At 34.8% G+C, this 21,907-nt stretch overlaps 1 protein-coding gene and 1 long non-coding RNA gene across 7 annotated transcripts in view; one reads left to right on the top strand and one right to left on the bottom strand.

Annotated features, from left to right (window-relative positions):
- The first annotated feature begins 83 nt into the window (after window positions 1-83).
- On the top strand, window positions 84-1,067 carry LOC149771456 (uncharacterized). 3 transcript variants are annotated; one of them, XR_016418279.1, is made up of 3 exons: window positions 84-192; window positions 225-326; window positions 391-1,067. It is a non-coding gene; the product is annotated as an uncharacterized LOC149771456 (long non-coding RNA). The 3 variants fall into 3 exon arrangements; XR_016418281.1 differs by having other exon boundaries at window positions 225-425; window positions 458-1,067; XR_016418278.1 differs by having other exon boundaries at window positions 117-192; window positions 225-259; window positions 292-1,067.
- Window positions 1,068-3,392: 2,325 nt separating this feature from the next.
- Window positions 3,393-21,907, bottom strand: part of LOC149771454 (potassium channel subfamily T member 2-like) — a 274,764-nt gene continuing 256,249 nt past the window's right edge. For all 4 annotated transcript variants that reach the window (XM_089948424.1, XM_089948427.1, XM_089948425.1 and 1 more), the window contains 4 exons: window positions 15,216-15,359; window positions 12,983-13,151; window positions 8,294-8,378; window positions 3,393-7,353 (listed from right to left, as the gene is read on the bottom strand). In XM_089948424.1, the coding sequence (XP_089804550.1) occupies window positions 7,173-7,353; window positions 8,294-8,378; window positions 12,983-13,151; window positions 15,216-15,359 (579 nt within the window). In that variant the 3' untranslated portion in view covers window positions 3,393-7,172. The remainder of the gene's footprint in view (window positions 7,354-8,293; window positions 8,379-12,982; window positions 13,152-15,215; window positions 15,360-21,907) is intronic.

Raw genomic sequence — 21,907 nt, 5'->3', positions numbered from 1 at the left:
TGCATGATGTTAGAGAGGTATAATACCATATCAATACTGCATGATGTTAGAGGTCTAATACCATAGCAATACTGCGTGATGTTAGAGGTCTAATACCATAGCAATACTGCGTGATGTTAGAGGTCCAATACCATAGCAATACTGCATGATGTTAGAGGTCCAATACCATAGCAATACTGCATGATGTTAGAGGTCTAATATCATAGCAATACTGCATGTTAGAGGTCTAATACCATAGCAATACTGCATGATGTTAGAGGTCTAATATCATAGCAATACTGCATGTTAGAGGTCTAATACCATAGCAATACTGCATGATGTTAGAGGTCTAATATCATAGCAATACTGCATGTTAGAGGTCTAATATCATAGCAATACTGCATGTTAGAGGTCCAATACCATAGCAATACTGCATGATGTTAGAGGTCTAATATCATAGCAATACTGCATGTTAGAGGTCCAATACCATAGCAATACTGCATGATGTTAGAAGTCTAATACCATAGCAATACTGCATGATGTTAGAGGTCTAATACCATAGCAATACTGCGTGATGTTAGAGGTCCAATACCATAGCAATACTGCATGATGTTAGAGGTCTAATACCATAGCAATACTGCATTATGTTAGAGGTCTAATATCATAGCGTTCATGTCTGTTAAATATAAAAAATGAATTCTGAGCATTACACACATGCATACACTGTAAATTTAATGTTTTTACAATTGTAATAAAAATGTACAACATTCTTCAATGAAACATAAAACTCTTTCTCAAAATTATCTTATTCCTTCCTTCACAATCAAATCTTAGTTTACCATACTAAATGACATGAAATACAAAAAAAGATGATCAATTATTGTCATTAAAAATACCTTATTTTTGGGGCATACAAAATCAATTACGTTTTGACCTGGAAGTCTGAGCATTGTCTTGTACTATAAATCAACTTGCATATTGTTGAAACTACTTTAAGTACTGGTACTGAAATGACTATCAGATGTAATCGGCAAAATTGAAAATAGGTCACATAGCTGTACCAATTCTTTCAACTGTACCAATTCTTACAACTGTACCAATTCTTTCAATTATAATGTCCATAAATTGTTTTAAACTAATATGACTGCATTTTATAATTTTTTATCATTTTTTAATTTCTCCAACATGAAAAAGAAAACAGAGTTCACAATTCACAGGCCACATAATACTTACAGACTAAACTCTACAGTGTACTGTACTCATGCAAAGCATATCTTTTGTTGTCAAAAATTCTGCAATGGATTTTGCTTTATTCATCTTTTTCTGTAACCATATCTCCTTCCTAATCCCATTTAAACCATAGGCCCAATGATATCTGACATTTCTAGCATTAATAGAGTAATAACAGGTACATCTTTTTCACTGATATAATTGATCCTACAAGGGATTGTCATCCATATTAATGACTTGAATGTCTGACGAATATTTACCATAGGTTAAATTTACAGTTATAATATAATCACAACACTTTCATATATTCACTATAGAATGCCCATAATATAGGTTACAATTCTGAAGAGAGATGGACCACTCATAGATCCATATATAATTATAATATTGGTAATATACAAGCAGGTGTGTATCACTTAATCATCTGAGTATCAGTACCAGTAACTCCATGTTGAAGTAAATGTGAACCTCATATGTCAGTGAATTGGAAACCATGTATGAAATAGACCTAACAGACCAAAAACATGGATCAAATTTTCCATCTGCACACACTGAATTATCTCAGCATCACATAAAGGATATACTTGTGGAGTTTGGCTTCTTAATCATAAATGATTAAAAACACTAAAAACAAAATTGGGGAGGGGAAGCATATTAGGATCATTTACTGCACTTTCCCAATTAATCTGGAACAGTATATAGTGGTTCCATTAGTATTTAAGAAACCAAAAGTTACTAGTGAAAAGGATGTAGCCATGGAGTTGATCTGGCTTCCTCCCATACTCCACAATGACTTACATGTAAATGAAAGAGAGAATTTACAAACAGTAGTGAATTTGACTTAAGCTCCATACCGACTTATAGGACACTTGTAAAATATGGCAAGTATCTACAATGTGAACACTGCCTAAAAGGAGGTCTTACAGCCCTTTGTGCTGGGTGCTTTACTTTTAGCTTCCAAATCTTTATATAAGATAATAAATTCTATGTACAGTAAAAAATATGAAAAGCATTTGTTCATACAAATCAAGATCTTGTATAAACATAATAAATGACACATTTTGTTAAGGCTTTTAGAATGGTTAACATCTCATGTAATGCTAAGAAATTTGAAATTAGTTCATAACACTGGACAGAAGCAATTTGTGTATTCGTGCAAACTGCTTAAGTGGTTTGACAATATCCGTAAGCACATGGTTAGAGTACAGTTCTGTTATTTATTTCTTGAGATTCATTATTAATTTAAAACTAGCTGTAATAGTACGAATTGAATTTCATACTTTACTGAAGTCAAGAATCATGAAAATCAATATCCCACTATGCATGAAAGGTCAACATTACACCCTCCATGATATGTCTTTGCTGTTTCTTCATGCAAACTGAGATTGATGGTCGGCTTCATGAATCCAGCAAGAAATATGAAGTTCAAATCTTAAACAATAACTATAGATAAGCTGTAAATTGCACATGGAATGAAGGAAAGACTAAATAAGAAATAAAACTGATGGATACATGAGAAAGCAGCATGGTTGATGAACACCATTCATTGATAGGTTTAGGTAGCTAGTCTTGGCAATCATAGTTGGTGGGCATAACAGCCAGTCTTGGCAGTCATACTTGGTGAGTATAAAAGCCAGTCTTGGCAGTCATAGCTGGTTGGCATAACTGCCAGTCTTGGCAGTCATAGTTAGTTGGCATAACAGCCAGTCTTGGCAGTCATAGTTGGTTGGCATAACAGCCAGTCTTGGCAGTCATAGTTAGTGGGCATCACAGCCACTTGCTATTAATGCCTTCCTGGTCCCATAATACATTCAGCTTATAAAACAAGAAGTCAAAGTGTACTCACATTTCCAGCTACCATTCAGCAAGGTTGTTAAGCAAATAATTGCAATGTAAAAATATATTTAAAAAATATGTGGAGGGAAAAAATGTTTGTGATAAGTGATGAAAAAATGAAAAATCCTAAATTGTAAATTATAAGCTAAATGGTATACTACACTTCTGGCAAAACAGCAAAAGTCTTCAAAGGTTTGTCTACAGAAAGTAATTATCAAAGAGAGAGCATTGAAATCTGAGGTCCATATTTTATTCATATTTCGAATATGGAAAAATGTAGGAACACAGAGATAATATTCAACTTTAAGTTTGCTGCAGTCCATGATGTTGTTGTTGTTGTTGTGGGGTTTAACGCCATTTTTCAGCACGATAGGCTATACATGGCGGCCAGTATTAATGGTGGAGGAAGAACTCGGAAAACCCCGGAAAGAACCACCGACCCACGAGAAGCTACTGGCAAGCTTTCTCACATGCCCACATTGGCTGAATCTTAGACTCGAACCGCCGCAGACAGAGGTGAGATGGCAGTGATCCGTAACGAAGAACGCTTTAGACCACTCGGCCACTCGGGGCCCCGCTGCAGTCCATGACTTTGATTTGTTATTATTATTATAATGTCATGTCCTCAGATTAATTATCAAACTAACAAAATATAATGCATATGGCAAGAATATTGGCTTCAGTTACTATGGCTACAATCAACACTATTACACACTAATTTCAAATAATACCTAAATTTGCTATTTCCTACATTATTTGCGTGTCCATCTGAGTCTGAGATGGTCCTAAATATTCATCAGTAAACAGAAATCAAACTGGGTCTTATTCACAAGATCTCAGGTACAGATCCAGTGAGGCAGGGTTGTGGGAAAATCAAACTCCTCACTTTTTTGTCAAAATGCCACTCTTCAGTGCAAAACAGAGAAAGGTAGTCATTTTAATCCCAAAGAGACATTATTTCTGAAATTTAAATCCTCTTTAAATTAAGTCCTGGATCTGTCCCTAGACTAAAATTTTTTTTAAAAAAAGAGTATTTGGCAGGGTCCCTACTAAAGTTACAATTGATCTGTAGATCACAAGTTGAACATGTTTTGGAATAAATATGAAAATGATACAAAGATATAAATGAAGGAACATACTATGAGTTATACAGCCCAGTGGAAAGATTACATATAGGTAAAGGAACAGGTAAAAACAAACAACAGATCTTTAAAAACAAGGCATACATGGTTTTACAACAAAAATCTATTGCAAAATGAATATTGTTGGCAGGGTCCAATTTTTAGATTAGTGACAGGGAGATTCAGTAGCAATTCTCATTTTGTTTTATGGTCTCAAATGGTTTTGTCTTCTGGTCCCAAATGGTTCTGTGAACATCAGAAGCCAAACCCCAAAATCAGGACCACCTTTGAACATACAAAATAAGCAATAATGTTGGAAGATAATAATAATAATAATAATAATAATGAAAATATGACATTGGCTGCACAGGTCAAATGCCAGACTTAAAACGTTCCTCCAATGAACAAATCAGAGACCTCTTTAACAAACAAGAAGAATTCAGTATCACACAACTTCTTGTCTGCTCCACCAAGGCATATTCCACATAACAAGATTGGGACAATTTTCTCATGCCAAGGTCAGCAAATTTGCCTTGGACAAAGACTCACCACAGTCACTGACCTGATGGTGGCAACTGAACCTGTGCCCTTTTGGTCCATGGTCCAATGTCATAACCACAGCACTTGAGGGACACAAACTCTGTAAACAGCTGTAATTAATAGCAAGATCAGGTGTGACAGTAAAATGAAGAAAAAAAAGGTTCATCAATTATGTCCTTTACAATCAGGTTTCCTTCCTAAGACTGTCCACTAAAGTGGGTGTTTTATTTGTGTCTAATAACAGTATTACAATCAGGTTTCCTTCCTAAGACTGTCCACTAAAGTGGGTGTTTTATTTGTGTCTAATAACAGTATTACAGTTTCAGTGACAATCAACAATGATCCTATAAAAATGGAGTATTATGGATAAATGGACTTTATCTCAATGAATTTGGCAGATGTAATTGGCAATGAACACAATTTATGAACTGAATGTCACAGGCTCCAAAAACTGCAGATGAATCATAACTGATTCTTACAAGCAACAAGAAGTGCTACTGAATTATAATTGATTATTACAGGTTCCAAGAAGTGTTATTGAATCATAATTGATTCTTACAGGCTCCAAGAAGTACTACTGAACCCTAATTGATTGTTACAGGCACCAAGAAGTACTATTGAAACCTAATTGATTGTTACAGGCACCAAGAAGTACTACTGAACCCTAATTGATTGTTACAGGCACCAAGAAGTACTATTGAAACCTAATTGATTGTTACAGGCTCCATGAAGTGCTACTGAATCATAACTGATTGTAACAGGCTACAAGAAGTACTATTGAATCATAAACTATTACAGGTTCCAAGAACTATAACTGAAAATCATAATTGTTACAGGCTCCAAGGAATGTTAATGAGTCATAACTGATTGTTATAGGTTCTGGAAAAGTACTATTGGATCATAAACTATTACAGGCTCCAAGAACTATAACTGAAAATCATAACTGATTGTTACAGGCTCCAAGAACTGCTACTGAACCACATTTGATTGTTACAGGCTCCAAGAACTGCTACTGAACCACATTTGATTGTTACAGGCTCCAAAGAGTGCTAATGAATCATGAATGATTGTTACAGGCACCATTAAGTACTATTGAACCCTAATTGATTGTTACAGGCACCATGAAGTACTATTGAACCCTAAATGATTGTGACAGGCACCATTAAGTACTATTGAACCCTAAATGATTGTTACAGTCTCCAAGAATTACTACTGAACCCTAAATGATTGTTACAGGCTTCAAGAAGTGCACTGCTGTTCAATCATAACTGATTATAGCTAATTATTTTTCTTACTGATCAGTGATCATGAAAAAGATTTTCTATGGAATACTGTAATATAATTTTTATGTAAAAAAATCTCTATAAAAATAAACATTTTCTGGTCCCAAACTCTAGGAATGTCAAACATGTTAAACAGGCTAACTGCAAAACTGGATAATGTTTAGTGTTATGTTGCAAAAAAGTCACTGGCCACAATACTTCACTACTGGATCATTTTATACAGATAACAAAAATATTATATTTTTTAAAAAATATATCCTATTCAAACATCTTTGATTACAAATACATATATAATGTTTATCATGACGCTTTAACATGACTACAATATTCAACATAAAAAAGAAAAACTATGATACAATGAAATATAAATGAAATATTTTAAATGTTATTGTAAATTAAAAAAATTGAAGGATGAAGTATAAGCAAGTGCAAAAGAATGTAAAAATAAAAATAAAAATGCAAGATGTATTGAAATCAGCTGTGTATGCCTCAGATTGATAATGGGTTTCGAAGCAGATCATTAAGATGATAAATTTACCATATATACTCACTAATAAGTAACATCCAAATGCAAACAACATTGGTCTCAATCTACTGTCACATAACGAGTCAGCAGATCTGGGTGTATGTTGCTTGTTCTACTCATTATTCCTAACAAAATGCATAGACACAGATTTGCCATAACATCATGCAATTGTAGATATGGGTTGCAGCAGTTGGACACTGTTTATAAGTGGGTGAATATGAAACGTATATCTACAGGTACTCTACTTTTTTAGAAATAAATTTTTCTGATCTTTTGGGCAAAAGGCATTCCCATATTTCCATCAAGAACAGTAGATGAATAGATGGAATACAATTTCATTGCTATCATAAAAGCTGAATGAGAAAACTATTTACAGAGAACTTTCCTCTTTCAAGCAGAAAACAAAAGCCATTAACTGTTTCAAACAGAACTGTAGTTTTCTGACTTGGGTCTGACACTCTTTAAAATAAACCAGTCAGAGATTTTAACTGCTTCAGACAAAACTTTTGTTTTCTATCTTACATCTGCCCTAAAAGTGATTATAATAAACCAGTTACATGGGTTTGACTGTTCTGGAAAGGACTAGGTTATTTTTTCTTCGATGGATCTGGCCCTAAGACTGATTATAATAAACCAGTCACAAAGATTTTTACGGTTTCAAATAGAACTGTTGTTTTCTGACTTGGACCTGGTCCTAAAATTGATTACAAGAGCATCAACATCATCAGATTTGGGACGTCTTCGAGAAAGTGGTGGGGTCCATGTGCGCTGAACCTTTGCACGTGCACGGTTTCTTCGACTTGGAATAGCAAACATGGAGCTTGGTTGTATCACATATCTAGAAAGAAAAGGCGAACTAAGTTAGAATTTACCAACATAGAAATTTAAACATTATCTACAATTAATCCATGATAATTTTTCAATAAGACACAAGTTCAACACAGATTACTGTCATTTACATTCATGTTCAACACAGATTACTGTCATTTACATTCATGATCAACACAGATTACTGTCATTTACATTCATGTTCAACACAGATTAATGTCATTTACATTCATGTTCAACAGACTACTGTCATTTACATTCATGTTCAACACAGATTACTGTCATTTACATTTGTGATAAATCAGATTACTGTCATTTACATTTGTTAAATCAGATTACTGTCATTTACGTTTGTGTTAAATCAGATTACTGTCATTTACATTGGTGTTATATCAGATTACTGTCATTTAAAATTCAATGCAAGGGTCTTACAATATCCAGAATCCTTATTTTGATTTAAAATTCAATGCAAAGGTCTTCCAATATCCATGATTCTTATTTCGATTTAAAATTCAATGCAAAGGCCTTCAAATGTCGATGATATTTATTTTGATTTAAAATGAAATGAAAAGGCCTTCCAATATCCATGATACTTATTTTGATTTAAAATTCAATGCAAAGGTCGTACAATATCCAGAATTCTAATTTTGATTTAAAATGCAATGCAAAGGTCTTACAATATCCAGAATTCTAATTTTGATTTAAAATTCAATGCAAAGGCCTTCCATTATTCATGATAATTTTGATTTAAAATTCAATGCAAAGGCCTTCCAATATCCATGATAATTTTGATTTAAAATTCAATGCAAAGGCCTTTCAACATCCAGATTCTTTTTTTTGATTTAAAATTCAATGCAATGGCCTTCCAATGTCCAGGACTACTTTGATTTAAAATTCAATGTCAAGGCCTTACAATATCCAAGATCCTTTCATGTATAAGATATACTTACATTAGATCCCCAACTTTTAATTTCCTCTTTGGAGAAGGGTTCAGAATGACATAGGACACCTCATTCTTCCTGCTTTCAATTTCACCTGCAAAATAACAGCACAAAAGGATACAGGTCTATAACCTGTAGTTAAACAGTTGTGATTTGTGCTTTCTATTTCATCTTCAAAATAACAGCACAAAAGGATACAGGTCTATAACCTGTAGTTAAACAGTTGTGATTTGTGCTTTCTATTTCACCTGCAAAATAACAGCACAAAAGGATACAGGTCTATAACCTGTAGTTAAACAGGTGTGATTTGTGCTTTCAATTTCATCTTCAAAATAACAGAACAAAATGGTATATGTCTATAACCTGTAGTTTGTTAAATAGTTGTGATTTGCATAGCTTCATGCTTGATGCTTATTTAAAACTATCACAACTAGTCAGTTTACAGCTATATGTCAGAGGGATAAATAAAATCATTATTTCAGTAGTTGGAATAGTAATTTAGGAGCAATTTGTGATTCATTTGTAACAGCAAAATGTTGGAATGCAACTCTCATTCAGGGAAGGATGAGCAACCTGCAAAACAAGCAAAGCACTGCAAAACTAAATATCAGAACTCCTGGTTTGTAAAGCACAACAGCAACGAGAAGCATTTTATATTTTGCACCTACTGCACACATAATGAGATTAGTCATACTGGACATTACAATATTTATTGCCATAGTAACATAAGTTTGTATCAGGGCAGCCAAAGAAAGATTATTTTCAATGATGATAAAAATTCAACAAGATTATCAGGCAGCCTGCATAATACTACCAACCACCCTCTAATGTGTGCAAAGAGATGAACACTAGTACCATCCAGTCTCTAATGTGTGCAAAGAGATGAATACTAATACCACCCAGTCTCTAATGTGTACAAAGAGATGAACACTAGTACCATCCAGTCTCTAATGTGTGCAAAGAGATGAACACTAATACCACCCAGTCTCTAATGTGTGCAAAGATATGAACACTAATGACAGCATGTCTCTAATGTGTGCAAAGAGATAAACACTAATACCATCCAGTCTCTAATGTGTGCAAAGAGATGAATACTAATGACAGCAGATCTCTAATGTGTGCAATGAGATAAACACTAATACCACCTAATCTATAATGTGTGCAGAGATGAACACTAATACCATCCAGTCTTTAATGTGTGCAAAGAGATGAATACTAATACCACCCAGTCTCTAATGTGTGCAAAGATGAACACTAATACCACCCAGTCTCTAATGTGTGCAAAGAGATGAATACTAATGACAGCAGATCTCTGATGTGTGCAAAGAGATGAACACTAATACCACCTAATCTATAATGTGTGCAGAGATGAACACTAATACCATCCAGTCTCTAATGTGTGCAAAGATGAACACTAATACCACCCAGTCTCTAATGTGTGCAAAGATGAATGCTAATACCACCCAGTCTCTAATGTGTGCAAAGAGATGAACACTAATATCATCCAGTCTCTAATGTGTGCAAAGATGAATACTAATACCACCCAGTCTCTAATGTGTGCAAAGATGAATGCTAATACCACCCAGTCTCTAATGTGTGCAAAGAGATGAACACTAATACCATCCAGTCTCTAATGTTTGCAAAGATGAACACTAATACCACCCAGTCTCTAATGTGTGCAAAGAGATGAACACTAATACCATCCAGTCTCTAATGTGTGCAAAGATGAACACTAATACCACCCAGTCTCTAATGTGTGCAAAGATGAATGCTAATACCACCCAGTCTCTAATGTGTGCAAAGAGATGAACACTAATACCACCCAGTCTCTAATGTGTGCAGAGATGAACACTAATACCACCCAGTCTCTAATGTGTGCAAAGAGATGAACACTAATACCATCCAGTCTCTAATGTTTGCAAAGATGAACACTAATACCACCCAGTCTCTAATGTGTGCAAAGATGAATGCTAATACCACCCAGTCTCTAATGTTTGCAAAGATGAACACTAATACCATCCAGTCTCTAATGTGTGCAAAGAGATGAACACTAATACCACCCAGTCTCTAATGTGTGCAGAGATGAACACTAATACCACCCAGTCTCTAATGTGTGCAAAGAGATGAACACTAATACCATCCAGTCTCTAATGTTTGCAAAGATGAACACTAATACCACCCAGTCTCTAATGTGTGCAAAGATGAATGCTAATGCCACCCAGTCTCTAATGTTTGCAAAGATGAACACTAATACCACCCAGTCTCTAATGTGTGCAGAGATGAACACTAATACCACCCAGTCTCTAATGTGTGCAAAGAGATGAACACTAATACCATCCAGTCTCTAATGTTTGCAAAGATGAACACTAATACCACCCAGTCTCTAATGTGTGCAAAGAGATGAATACTAATACCACCCAGTCTCTAATGTTTGCAAAGATGAACACTAATTCCACCCAGTCTCTAATGTGTGCAAAGATGAATGCTAATACCACCAAGTCTCTAATGTGTGCAAAGAGATGAACACTAATACCACCCAGTCTCTAATGTGTGCAGAGATGAACACTAATACCACCCAGTCTCTAATGTGTGCAAAGAGATGAACACTAATACCATCCAGTCTCTAATGTTTGCAAAGATGAACACTAATACCACCCAGTCTCTAATGTGTGCAAAGATGAACACTAATACCACCCAGTCTCTACTGTGTGCAAAGAGATGAACACTAATACCACCCAGTCTCTAATGTGTGCAAAGAGATGAACACTAATACCATCCAGTCTCTAATGTTTGCAAAGATGAACACTAATACCACCCAGTCTCTAATGTGTGCAAAGATGAACACTAATACCACCCAGTCTCTACTGTGTGCAAAGAGATGAACACTGATACCACCCAGTTTCTAATGTGGGCAAAGAGATGAATACTAATACCACCTAATCTATAATGTGTGCAAAGAGATGAACATGAATGATTCCCAGTCTAATATGTACAAAGAGATGAACACTAATGACACTTGCGTCACTTTCAAATCTTCCAATGAACTATTGGGTTGCAGTACAGTCAGCAACAAAAGTGTAATACTGTATTTCACTGTCCAATGGGTTTTAAAGACACACACTGTGTATTTTTTTTAATTTAATGTCTGTACAGTTGTGATTATCTATTTTTTGTGCATGTCTGTGTCTGAGTTAATGTGGTTTTGTAATTACTTTCCAAAAGACATTTATTTTCTTTTATTCAAATTTGAATTTCCAGTCATATGAGTAAATATTTTACAGTGAGGTCAGAATCACTGATCCTCATAGGACAGCAAAACATGAGTCTCAAAAATGCATGAACACTTCCTGGAAGGTCTACAGGTATGCTGAGACAACACTTGTTTGTGAAATAAGTCATTAGTTACATGGGCCATGAGGCTCTCCATTGCCTCTGTATACAGCTAGTTTGGTACACTTTGAAAAATTCCCAATATACAGAAATGTTCGCAGTTGCAAGCTTTGTTGAAGACCGGATGTAATGGAGTTATTTAATCAGGGCTAGCTGATATTTTGGGGTCGAATATATGAAGCACTGAAATAAGGACCTGCTCCTAAGTATGAAATATACTAGATTGAGTTACCTTCTATAAATATAACATTATCTTAAATAGGACAGAAAAGAAGATAAAAAAGTTCAGGTCAGTACATATCAGATTTCAAAATCTGGTCAGTGTTTCTTCAGAAGATGGAGAATTTTCATTGACCTCAATTTTAGCATACAAATGGTCAAAAATTAGAATGATTGACCAAATGTATAATTTTTTTACAATATAAAAATATGCACATCATTTCATGAAGTCATCCCTTTAACAGTAACATGTTGCCATTCTCCTAATAAGTATCACAAGCATTTTTAGCATTTCTCGGGAGATCATTGACTGGATGATATTGCTGACATTGTTCATATTAATACTTAGGAAACATGTTGTTACTGGATGATATTGCTGACATTGTTCATATTAATACTTAGGAAACATGTTGTTACTGGATGATACTGCTGACATTGTTCATATTAATACTTAGGAAACATGTTGTTACTGGATCCAGGTTTCCACTGCAGATACTTATAATTTACTCAGATTGGATGATGTCCTGTCCGCATTGAAATGTGGCAGCATTAGTACAACTCTACTGAACCCACAAAGAAGTTTAAACTGTTTCCAGCCAGTGGGTAGATTTAGATTGCTGACTGTCAAGATTGGTACTGTCTGGTTCTAATGATCACATGACATTTATAAAGGAATTTTGCAAGGGGGAAATTAGAATGGCCGTTGTGACCAGGTGACTGCTGAACTCAGGTGACTGCTAGTACAGGTCTGACTGTAAATTGTCTTGCCCTACTTAAGCCAGCTCATAGCTGCATGATCACAGGCAGTATTACTGTAAATATACTACACAGGAAACAAAGTGTGAAGAGAAAAAAATGGAGCAAATTTAATATCTGAATGAGTGACGGTAAGGAAGCGAGACACTCTCAGCACAGGAGATACATCTTCCATCTGGGATGTTGACCTGTACATATTGTTACTATTTTTGTTACCATCATTATTATTATCATTTTATAGCTATCTATCTACCTACCTATCTATCAAAGAGAAGAATTAATATGAAAAATAAAAAAGTTCAAAACAGTTGTGTCACAATGGCCAACACTTACAGTAATCTTCTTCACTTAGCTCCAGGCTTTTCATCCTATTACGCACTAGATCTGAGATATCAGCTTGTTCTGGGTTCTCATTTGCATTCCATTGTTTGTGCATGTACATAGATGAGGAGTTCTTCCTCAAGTCATTCTTAAATGGTGGTTGGGACGTGTTGTTATTTTCCTACAACAAGAAAAAACTATGATTCAATAAATGGACACATTTAGCATGTACAGAAAAACATCATTTCCTTTTGTTCCAATGAACTGTTTATTCTTTAATAAATCCAATATTCAAACCAAGATACCTCCACTCACTCATTAGTATACCATGTTCTATAAATAAATGTTTATCTTTTAATAATTATTCCTTTATAATTTACAACATTTAAGTTGTAAATCTGTTTTAAAAAATGTCTAAATTTTATTGACAAAAAAACATATACCATCCAAATATTGAACATCAGAACCATTTGAAATGTGTACATGGCAAATGTTCGGTCCAGTTGATAGTGTAATTTCTTCTTCCTCATGTAAAAAATAGTATTCATGTTTCTGTTGGTCAATCCAATCATTCATTCATTACACTTTTGTTTCTACTGAATAACTTTCAATCCATTTACAATTAATGGTTTAAACTTAGTATACTCACAATACATCATCATTACAAAAATGTCCCATACCACAATGGAGGTCGAATTTTCAAGGTCAAAGGTAAAATAAAAATCTGTCCCACTTTCCTTACCATGCTATAACTTTATAAACATTTGAAATTATAGGATGAAACTTGGTACATTTATATGTTAACAACAGAAAGTGTGCTGTGTAGCACAGGAGTGTGGTGTGCCTAATCTTCACTGTCAAGGTCATTGCTCAATGTTTTAAGTATTTTTTATAATACTTTCTGTTCAGCTCCAGAACTTTAAAGTAATCTCAGATTTTAGGATAAAACTTGGTATATTTAAACATAATTAATAGATGTATGTCCCAAACTTCGTTAGGCCTCCTATCTTCAAAGTCAAACCTGAATATTTAACGTTTTCGTTTACACTTTCCTTTCATTCTGTATCTCAAGAGCCATTTGAAACTCTGGGATGAAACTTGGTATCCTTGACCCAAATCAGCTTCATATTCCTTCACAACTGTTAAAATGCCCTTAGTTCATAAATGTAAAAAACAAATTCAAGTTTTGCTGTTAAAAGCAACTTTGGATATAATAAGCTCAAATTTCACCTCTTCTCAGGGTGTCTACAAATATTTAACAAAAAGTATGCAAACAAAATCAATGAAAATCCACAATCTAAAACTTAAACAAGATTTTACAAATGGCACATGATATCATGACCATTTCTTACTAATGACCTTGACCTCTGATGAACAGTTAGGCTACTCTATGAAGTATGGACCTTGGTTCAATTCCATCAAATATGTTACAGACTGGTGGTTAATTTAAAGTGAACAGGTCACAGAACAGACCAGGATACAAGTCAGTTACATTTTCCCTTGCTGTGACCTTCACTTTAACACTTAAAGGCACAGTTAGGATTGTGACACACCATCTATACATGATACATACATTGGAAACATTTTGTTAAAATTTTAAGGAACAAAGGAGCATGGTTTAATTATGTAATCAGTATTATCAACTTGAACATCACAATCTGAATACAATATGAAATCAATAAAATACGAAATTTTTCCTTTTTATTTGTCAATCACACTGAAAATTGCATAAAGAGCAAAGAAATTTCATGAATTTCAAAATGACACTAAAATTCTATAAAATCAACAAATCTACATTTGATACAAGTACCTGCACTTTGCAGAAAAATATATGTGTGGCCTTATGCAGATTAATGCAAAATTTGAATCGACTCACCAGATTCATAGACAGAACAATTTGCCAAATATGTAACAAGCCAATTTACAAATGTTTAAAACAAAATTAAACGTTCTTTAAAAATTTAGTTGCGTGCCTGTTACACTGTTGTGGGTGCAATACACTTAGTGTACAAGTATCACTACCAATGATCTACAGACAGAACTGCTCCAATCATAACGTGAAATGATGTACAGCCTTACATTCTGATGCTGGCCAGACCGAAAATGTTTATTAACATCTGTTTGAAGAATGCTGGAGAGCTATAACAGATAATATTTTTGCAAATTTTCTTTGTGTTGTCCATCTTTTATTCAACCTTTTCAAAACTTAAATCATGTACCATATTTATTTTGATGTTGTACTGACCTTGCTATCTTCCTCAGATGGGTCTGTCGCTTGTTGGTCGGTACGATACAAAGCTATAGGAATCTCTCCCGTCGTGGAGCACAGTCCATTATACAGTTCACCATATGTACGATAACTGGCCTTCGTTGTTTTCTTGATTTTAATCTTTAGTACACAAAAGGAAGATGGCAGTCAATTACCATATATACTTGCTTAAAACTCAAATTTGACTGTAGATAACATAGGTCCCGATTTATCATCAATAATACACCAGTAGATGAGGATATATATTGTTCTACTGATTACTCCTAACAAAATGCATAGATCCAGATCTGCAGGCACATTTATGCAGTTGCAGATATAGGTCAGTGCAGTCTGCATTTGAACTTAAGCGAGTATATATAGTAATTTACTGTTAAATCTAAATCTGGAAAACAAATACACAAGTGAAAATAAATTTATATAAAAAATAAGCATACACTGGCCTCCTGTATTTTGGTGGCAAATATAATCATACATGTACACATATAAGACAAAATATAAGATACAAAAAAAGGCCCAACTGGGCCTGAAATTGCTTACCTGGTTTACATAATTTAACAGTTGACGATTTCACTAATCAGACTTGTGTAGAACTCTAAGAACACAACCTATTTAAACTGTCTCCCATACATCAGATATTAATTTCAACTAATTTACTATATCCTGATAAAAATTTGTTCTAAAGGTAATGACACAAAATGAAGTCTCTTGCTCGTAACAAAAGTCATCCAAGATCATAATGATTTAAACTCATTTACCAAGTTTTAAGGAAATGGAAAATAGATACACAGTTTCCTGATCTAGAGGCAGCCAATCAGATACAAGGTGCTTCTTACACTAATATAGCCTACACTGGAAGTTTGATTTTAAATTTGTCTGTCCTTGATTATTTAACTCATCCCAGATTTTGATGATATTATCCCATGTTCCAAATCTGATTGAAATGGAATGGGCTCCAGATTGGCAACAAGTACATGGTAATAAATGGATGGCACATAAGGACCAACAAGTAAATGGTAACAAATGGATGGCACATAAGGACCAACAAGTACATGGTAATAAATGGATGGCACATAAGGACCAACAAGTACATGGTAATAAATGGATGGCACATAAGGACCAACAAGTAAATGGTAATAAATGGATGGCACATAAGGACCAACAAGTACATGGTAATAAATGGATGGCACATAAGGACCAACAAGTACATGGTAATAAATGGATGGCACATAAGGACCAACAAGTACATGGTAACAAATGGATGACACATAAGGACCAACAAGTACATGGTAATAAATGGATGGCACATAAGGACCAACAAGTACATGGTAATAAATGGATGGCACATAAGGACCAACAAGTACATGGTAATAAATGGATGGCACATAAGGACCAACAAGTACATGGTAATAAATGGATGGCACATAAGGACCAACAAGTACATGGTAATAAATGGATGGCACATAAGGACCAACAAGTACATGGTAATAAATGGATGGCACATAAGGACCAACAAGTACATGGTAACAAATGGATGGCACATAAGGACCAACAAGTACATGGTAATAAATGGATGGCACATAAGGACCAACAAGTACATGGTAATAAATGGATGGCACATAAGGACCAACAAGTACATGGTAATAAATGGATGGCACATAAGGACCAACAAGTACATGGTAACAAATGGATGGCACATAAGGACCAACAAGTACATGGTAATAAATGGATGGCACATAAGGACCAACAAGTACATGGTAATAAATGGATGGCACATAAGGACCAACAAGTACATGGTAATAAATGGATGGCACATAAGGACCAACAAGTACATGGTAATAAATGGATGGCACATAAGGACCAACAAGTACATGGTAATAAATGGATGGCACATAAGGACCAACAAGTACATGGTAATAAATGGATGGCACATAAGGACCAACAAGTACATGGTAATAAATGGATGGCACATAAGGACCAACAAGTAAATGGTAATAAATGGATGGCACACAAGGACCAACACACAATGAACAGCATGGCCATATCACAAACTCACTTGACCTTCAAATGACCTTCCGTTCTCTATTTGCAAACCATGGCTATAATCAACAATCTGTATCGCCTTTTCTTATTTTCCATAATTAACTATTTTAAATCATGTGCAATAAAGTCTGCTGCATAAATAATCAAAACTTTTCAATTAATTGCATATTAATACATCACCCCTCTGATAAGCAAATGCTGAAAATATAGTTATGTACTGAAACTCGCTTTGAAACTTGCTTTGAAGTAGCCTCTTGTGCAAACCATGACAATAACCGTGTATCTTGTCTGCATCTCCTTTCCATATTATAATTAAGTTAAATTAACCTGACCAACTTTCTATAAATCACATGAAACAAAATCACCTTTCTATGTTTTACTTAATTAAACACTAAATCATATGAAGTGAAATTTCCTTGTTAAGTGTAAACAATTAAAACTTCAAAATTAACCATATCATAATAAACTGCACTATTGATAACCAATGTGTAAGACAAAATCTGTTCAGCCATTCCAAAGAGGAAGTTAAAAATAGTTTTCCATAGACTGTTGAGAAGACCACGTTGCTGATAGGGTGCCGACACAAACACGATCTGAATACAGCATGTTCTATCAAACGATATATGCCATAACACGTTATGCAACAAACATGATTTTCAGTAACTTAAAAAACAGACAACAACCCCCCCCAAAAAAAAAACTAAAAAGAAAAGAAAAAAGAAAACCATCATTTGAATATATGACGATAACATGTGGCTTGTGAAAATGGTAAACGGTCCTACTTAAAATGCCAATAAACGCCTTTGGGCAGTTTATACATCAGATTGTCATAGAGGCAATTAAAGACAAGGTGGTCAGGTATACCCCCCCACAATATCACATATTACTTAACTGGCTGACAATAGCAAAGGTTATGTGTTAAGTCCTTTAAAGACTGCTCTGGGAAATCCCATTGTGCTAATTTGCATAGGTAAAGTTCACAAAGTGGAACAACTACTTTAATCTTAAGTTACTGGTAAATCAAAGTGATGCTAGTTTCGTGCTGAAGAGAAAAGTTATTGCACATTATTGCCTTGCATGATAAAATTTAAGTTTATGAACAGTGGATTTTACTCCATATATAAAACATAAAGCATGATTATTTCAGTTGTGGAATGGTGTTTAAATGTGATTTTATTTTGAAGGTAAATTGGAAGCAATAATGTATCAGCAAAGCAAGCAAAGCCCAGGAAAAATAAATTTCAGAACTCTTGGCTGACAGAATTTTAAGCCCAACAGCAAGGGGGAGCATTTAATTCTTTGCACATAATATAAACAACATAACATACATCATTTGAGAGTGTACAACGTCTGTCGAACTAGGAGCACCACCTGTAACATATTCAACATGCTGAACTGAACATTTGAATTAGTCCTCTTCGCTATTATTTGTTATCTTAATCTGGTTAAAATACCAAAAACTAACTGACCCATGCTTTTTAGAATGATTATAGCAATAAAAAGAATTCTATTGAGAGACAATAATAAACATTCGCTCATGTTTCACAGTTGATTTGTGTTGGAAAAGTGTTAATACCTACACCGGACAGAGACATTTATTATTGCTGTATTAGCTGTAAAGCCCCCATTAAGTACAAAAATACTGCTCCCTCCTGCTTTCCCCCAATGAAATGGTGTCCCAAATGTGATACATGTTCATATCTCTAGATTTAGACATCTCTCAGATACAGATCCGATAATGCTCAAATTATGGTTGTAAAGAACATCTCCGCTCAGACCAGGATTCACTCAGTGAATCCAGCATGGAAGTTTGAACAACATTACCATCCAGTCTCAAGAGAGTGCAAAGATGAATACTAATGACACTTCCATTAACTATTCAGTCCCTAGTGAGTGCAAAGATGAATACTAATGACACTTCCATTAACTATTCAGTCTCTAGTGAGTGCAAAGATGAATACTAATGACACTTCCATTAACTATTCAGTCCCTAGTGAGTGCAAAGATGAATACTAATGACACTTCCATTAACTATTGTCTCAAGAGGGTGCAAAGATGAATACTAATGATGCTTCCATTAACTATCCAGTCTCAAGAGAGTGCAAAGATGAATACTAATGACACTTCCATTAACTATTCAGTCTCTAGTGAGTGCAAAGATGAATACTAATGACACTTCCATTAACTATTCAGTCTCTAGTGAGTACAAAGATGAATACTAATGACTTTATTGTCTTAAGAGAGTGCAAAGATGAATACTAATGACACTTCCATTAACTATCCAGTCTCGAGATTGGAAAGGTGAATACTAATGACACTTCCATTACCTATTCAGTCTCTAGTGAGTACAAAGATGAATACTAATGACACTTCCATTAACTATTCAGTCTCTAGTGGGTACAAAGATGAATAATAATGACACTTCCATTAACTATTGTCTCAAGAGAGTGCAAAGATGAATACTAATGACACTTCCATTAACTATCCAGTCTCAAGAGAGTGCAAATATGAATACTACTGACACTTCCATTAACTATTCAGTCTCTAGTGAGTACAAAGATGAATACTAATGACATTTCCATTAACTATTGTCTCAAGAGAGTGCAAAGATGAATACTAATGACGCTTCCATTAACTATCCAGCCTCAAGAGAGTGCAAAGATGAATACTAATGACACTTCCATTAACAATTCAGTCTCAAAAGGGTGCAAAGATGAATAATAATGAATACTAATGACACTTCCATTAACTATTCAGTCTCTAGTGAGCGCAAAGATGAATACTAATGACTCTTCCATTAACTATTGTCTCTAGTGAGTGCAAAGATGAATACTAATGACTCTTCCATTAACTATTCAGAGCATCAAAGACAGAAACTTGGTGTTGTCGTTGTTGTTGTTGTTGTTGTAGGGTTTAATGCCACTTAGGGCCTCCGAAACTTGGTGTGTTGTTTTCATTTAATGTCAGTGTCATTGTGATTATGTGAGTGTTTGTACATATATGGTGATATTTTATAAAGCTACTGTTAAGTCTACCAGCTACTGTTTTAATCTTTGTATTAAGTGCTTTGAAGAAAGCAGAACAGTTAATTTTTTCTATTCAAATTTGAAATGCTAATCCTTTCCTACAGGCTTATAAAAGATACCTTATTCTCATTTGGAAGACATCACCATTTTTAGTTACATGCACTGACTTCGTTGGAACCTCAAAACACATTTATTGAGTCTCAAAAACCTTCAACAATGTCTGTATGACAGTTACATGCACTGACTTCGTTGGAACCTCAAAACACATTTATTGAGTCTCAAAAACCTCCAACAATGTCTGTATGACAGTATGTCATACAGTCTTACCAAGCTCTAATGAAATTAGCCAAGTGCCACTCTAGGGAAGAAGCAGAAATTGTTTTTCCTTCTTCATTTGGTTGCTAAAGAAGTCACACTGTTACTGGGGGGGGTGATTTAGATTTTTAACATAGCTTTAACAATTTTTCAGTCATATCGCTAAGATGTCTCACTATGGCAGTTAATACTGATGTCCAGCACTGGCATCATGACACAAACATGTAGCATGATGTTCCACCCAGTCACATTATCCTGATACCAGGCCAACCTGTCCTAACACTAACCTTGTCACAGAATTGTATAAATCCTTTCATTATTAAATACATGTATTTGGGTTTCTTTTTTTTTTGTGTGTACAATGATAACCAAGGGTGATTTATGTATACTGAACAATATTTTGAAATAGCCAGTTCAGTCCATCCTATGCCGCACGTGCAATGTGCTTTCAATGGGAAAAACCAAATATTTTCAGTGCATAGACGATGTATGGTGGCACCGTCTGTGTATAAATGCCTCACTGTAAGACTAAATCTACCCATTACGGAATGTCTTGTCAGTGAGCGGTCTACTTTAAGGACTTGCACATCTTCAGCTGTAGAGGTATGTGAGTTATTAATTTCTTGTGTGTAAGTTATAACTATTGTACTACCATGTTTATTTTTGTATGTTTGCTATGTAGCTTCGGTTTACATAGTGTAATCCAAATATTTTCTATTTTTGTTTGTGACTTAGCAAGAGATTTATATTAGCAACATAAAGTTGCATTTTTAAGAAATGTTTAGTACCCTAGGATTCTTATTGTGCATTGGTAGGTTTACTTCTGAACCAGTATATTGTTTTGTAATTATTGTGCCGATAATGTAATCTGTATAACTTACCATATTCATCATTATGTTCTATCGTATATGCCTGTGATATGCATAGTACACGGTGTTAGATGTATTTTCAGCTGATCGGAGTCATAGCTGTAGAGCTGATTAGAGTCAACGTGGTACCAGTTGTAGAGCTAACCACAGAGGTTGACCACAGCAGCTGTAAAGCTGAACCATAGCAGCCACAGAGCTGAATTAACAGTGTTGCTGATCGAGTAACAGGTGATCGGTCATTGCTGACCGCTTGGTGGGTGCTGATTACTTGATTGGCCAAGGAACTGAATGGTGGTTGGTGACTACCTGGAATACTGACTGCTTGACTGACCAGTGTGACTGGTAGCCAAGTGTGCTGGTGACAGAGTGTGTAACTCCATACATGTAATTTTTTAGCCATGGGCTAACTTTTGGGAGT

Source organism: Sinohyriopsis cumingii, unplaced genomic scaffold (assembly GCF_028554795.1).
Source record: "Sinohyriopsis cumingii isolate HCF-2022 unplaced genomic scaffold, ASM2855479v2 utg001837l, whole genome shotgun sequence".
Lineage (NCBI taxonomy): Eukaryota > Metazoa > Mollusca > Bivalvia > Unionida > Unionidae > Sinohyriopsis > Sinohyriopsis cumingii.
This window is presented reverse-complemented; position numbering and strand designations above follow the sequence as displayed.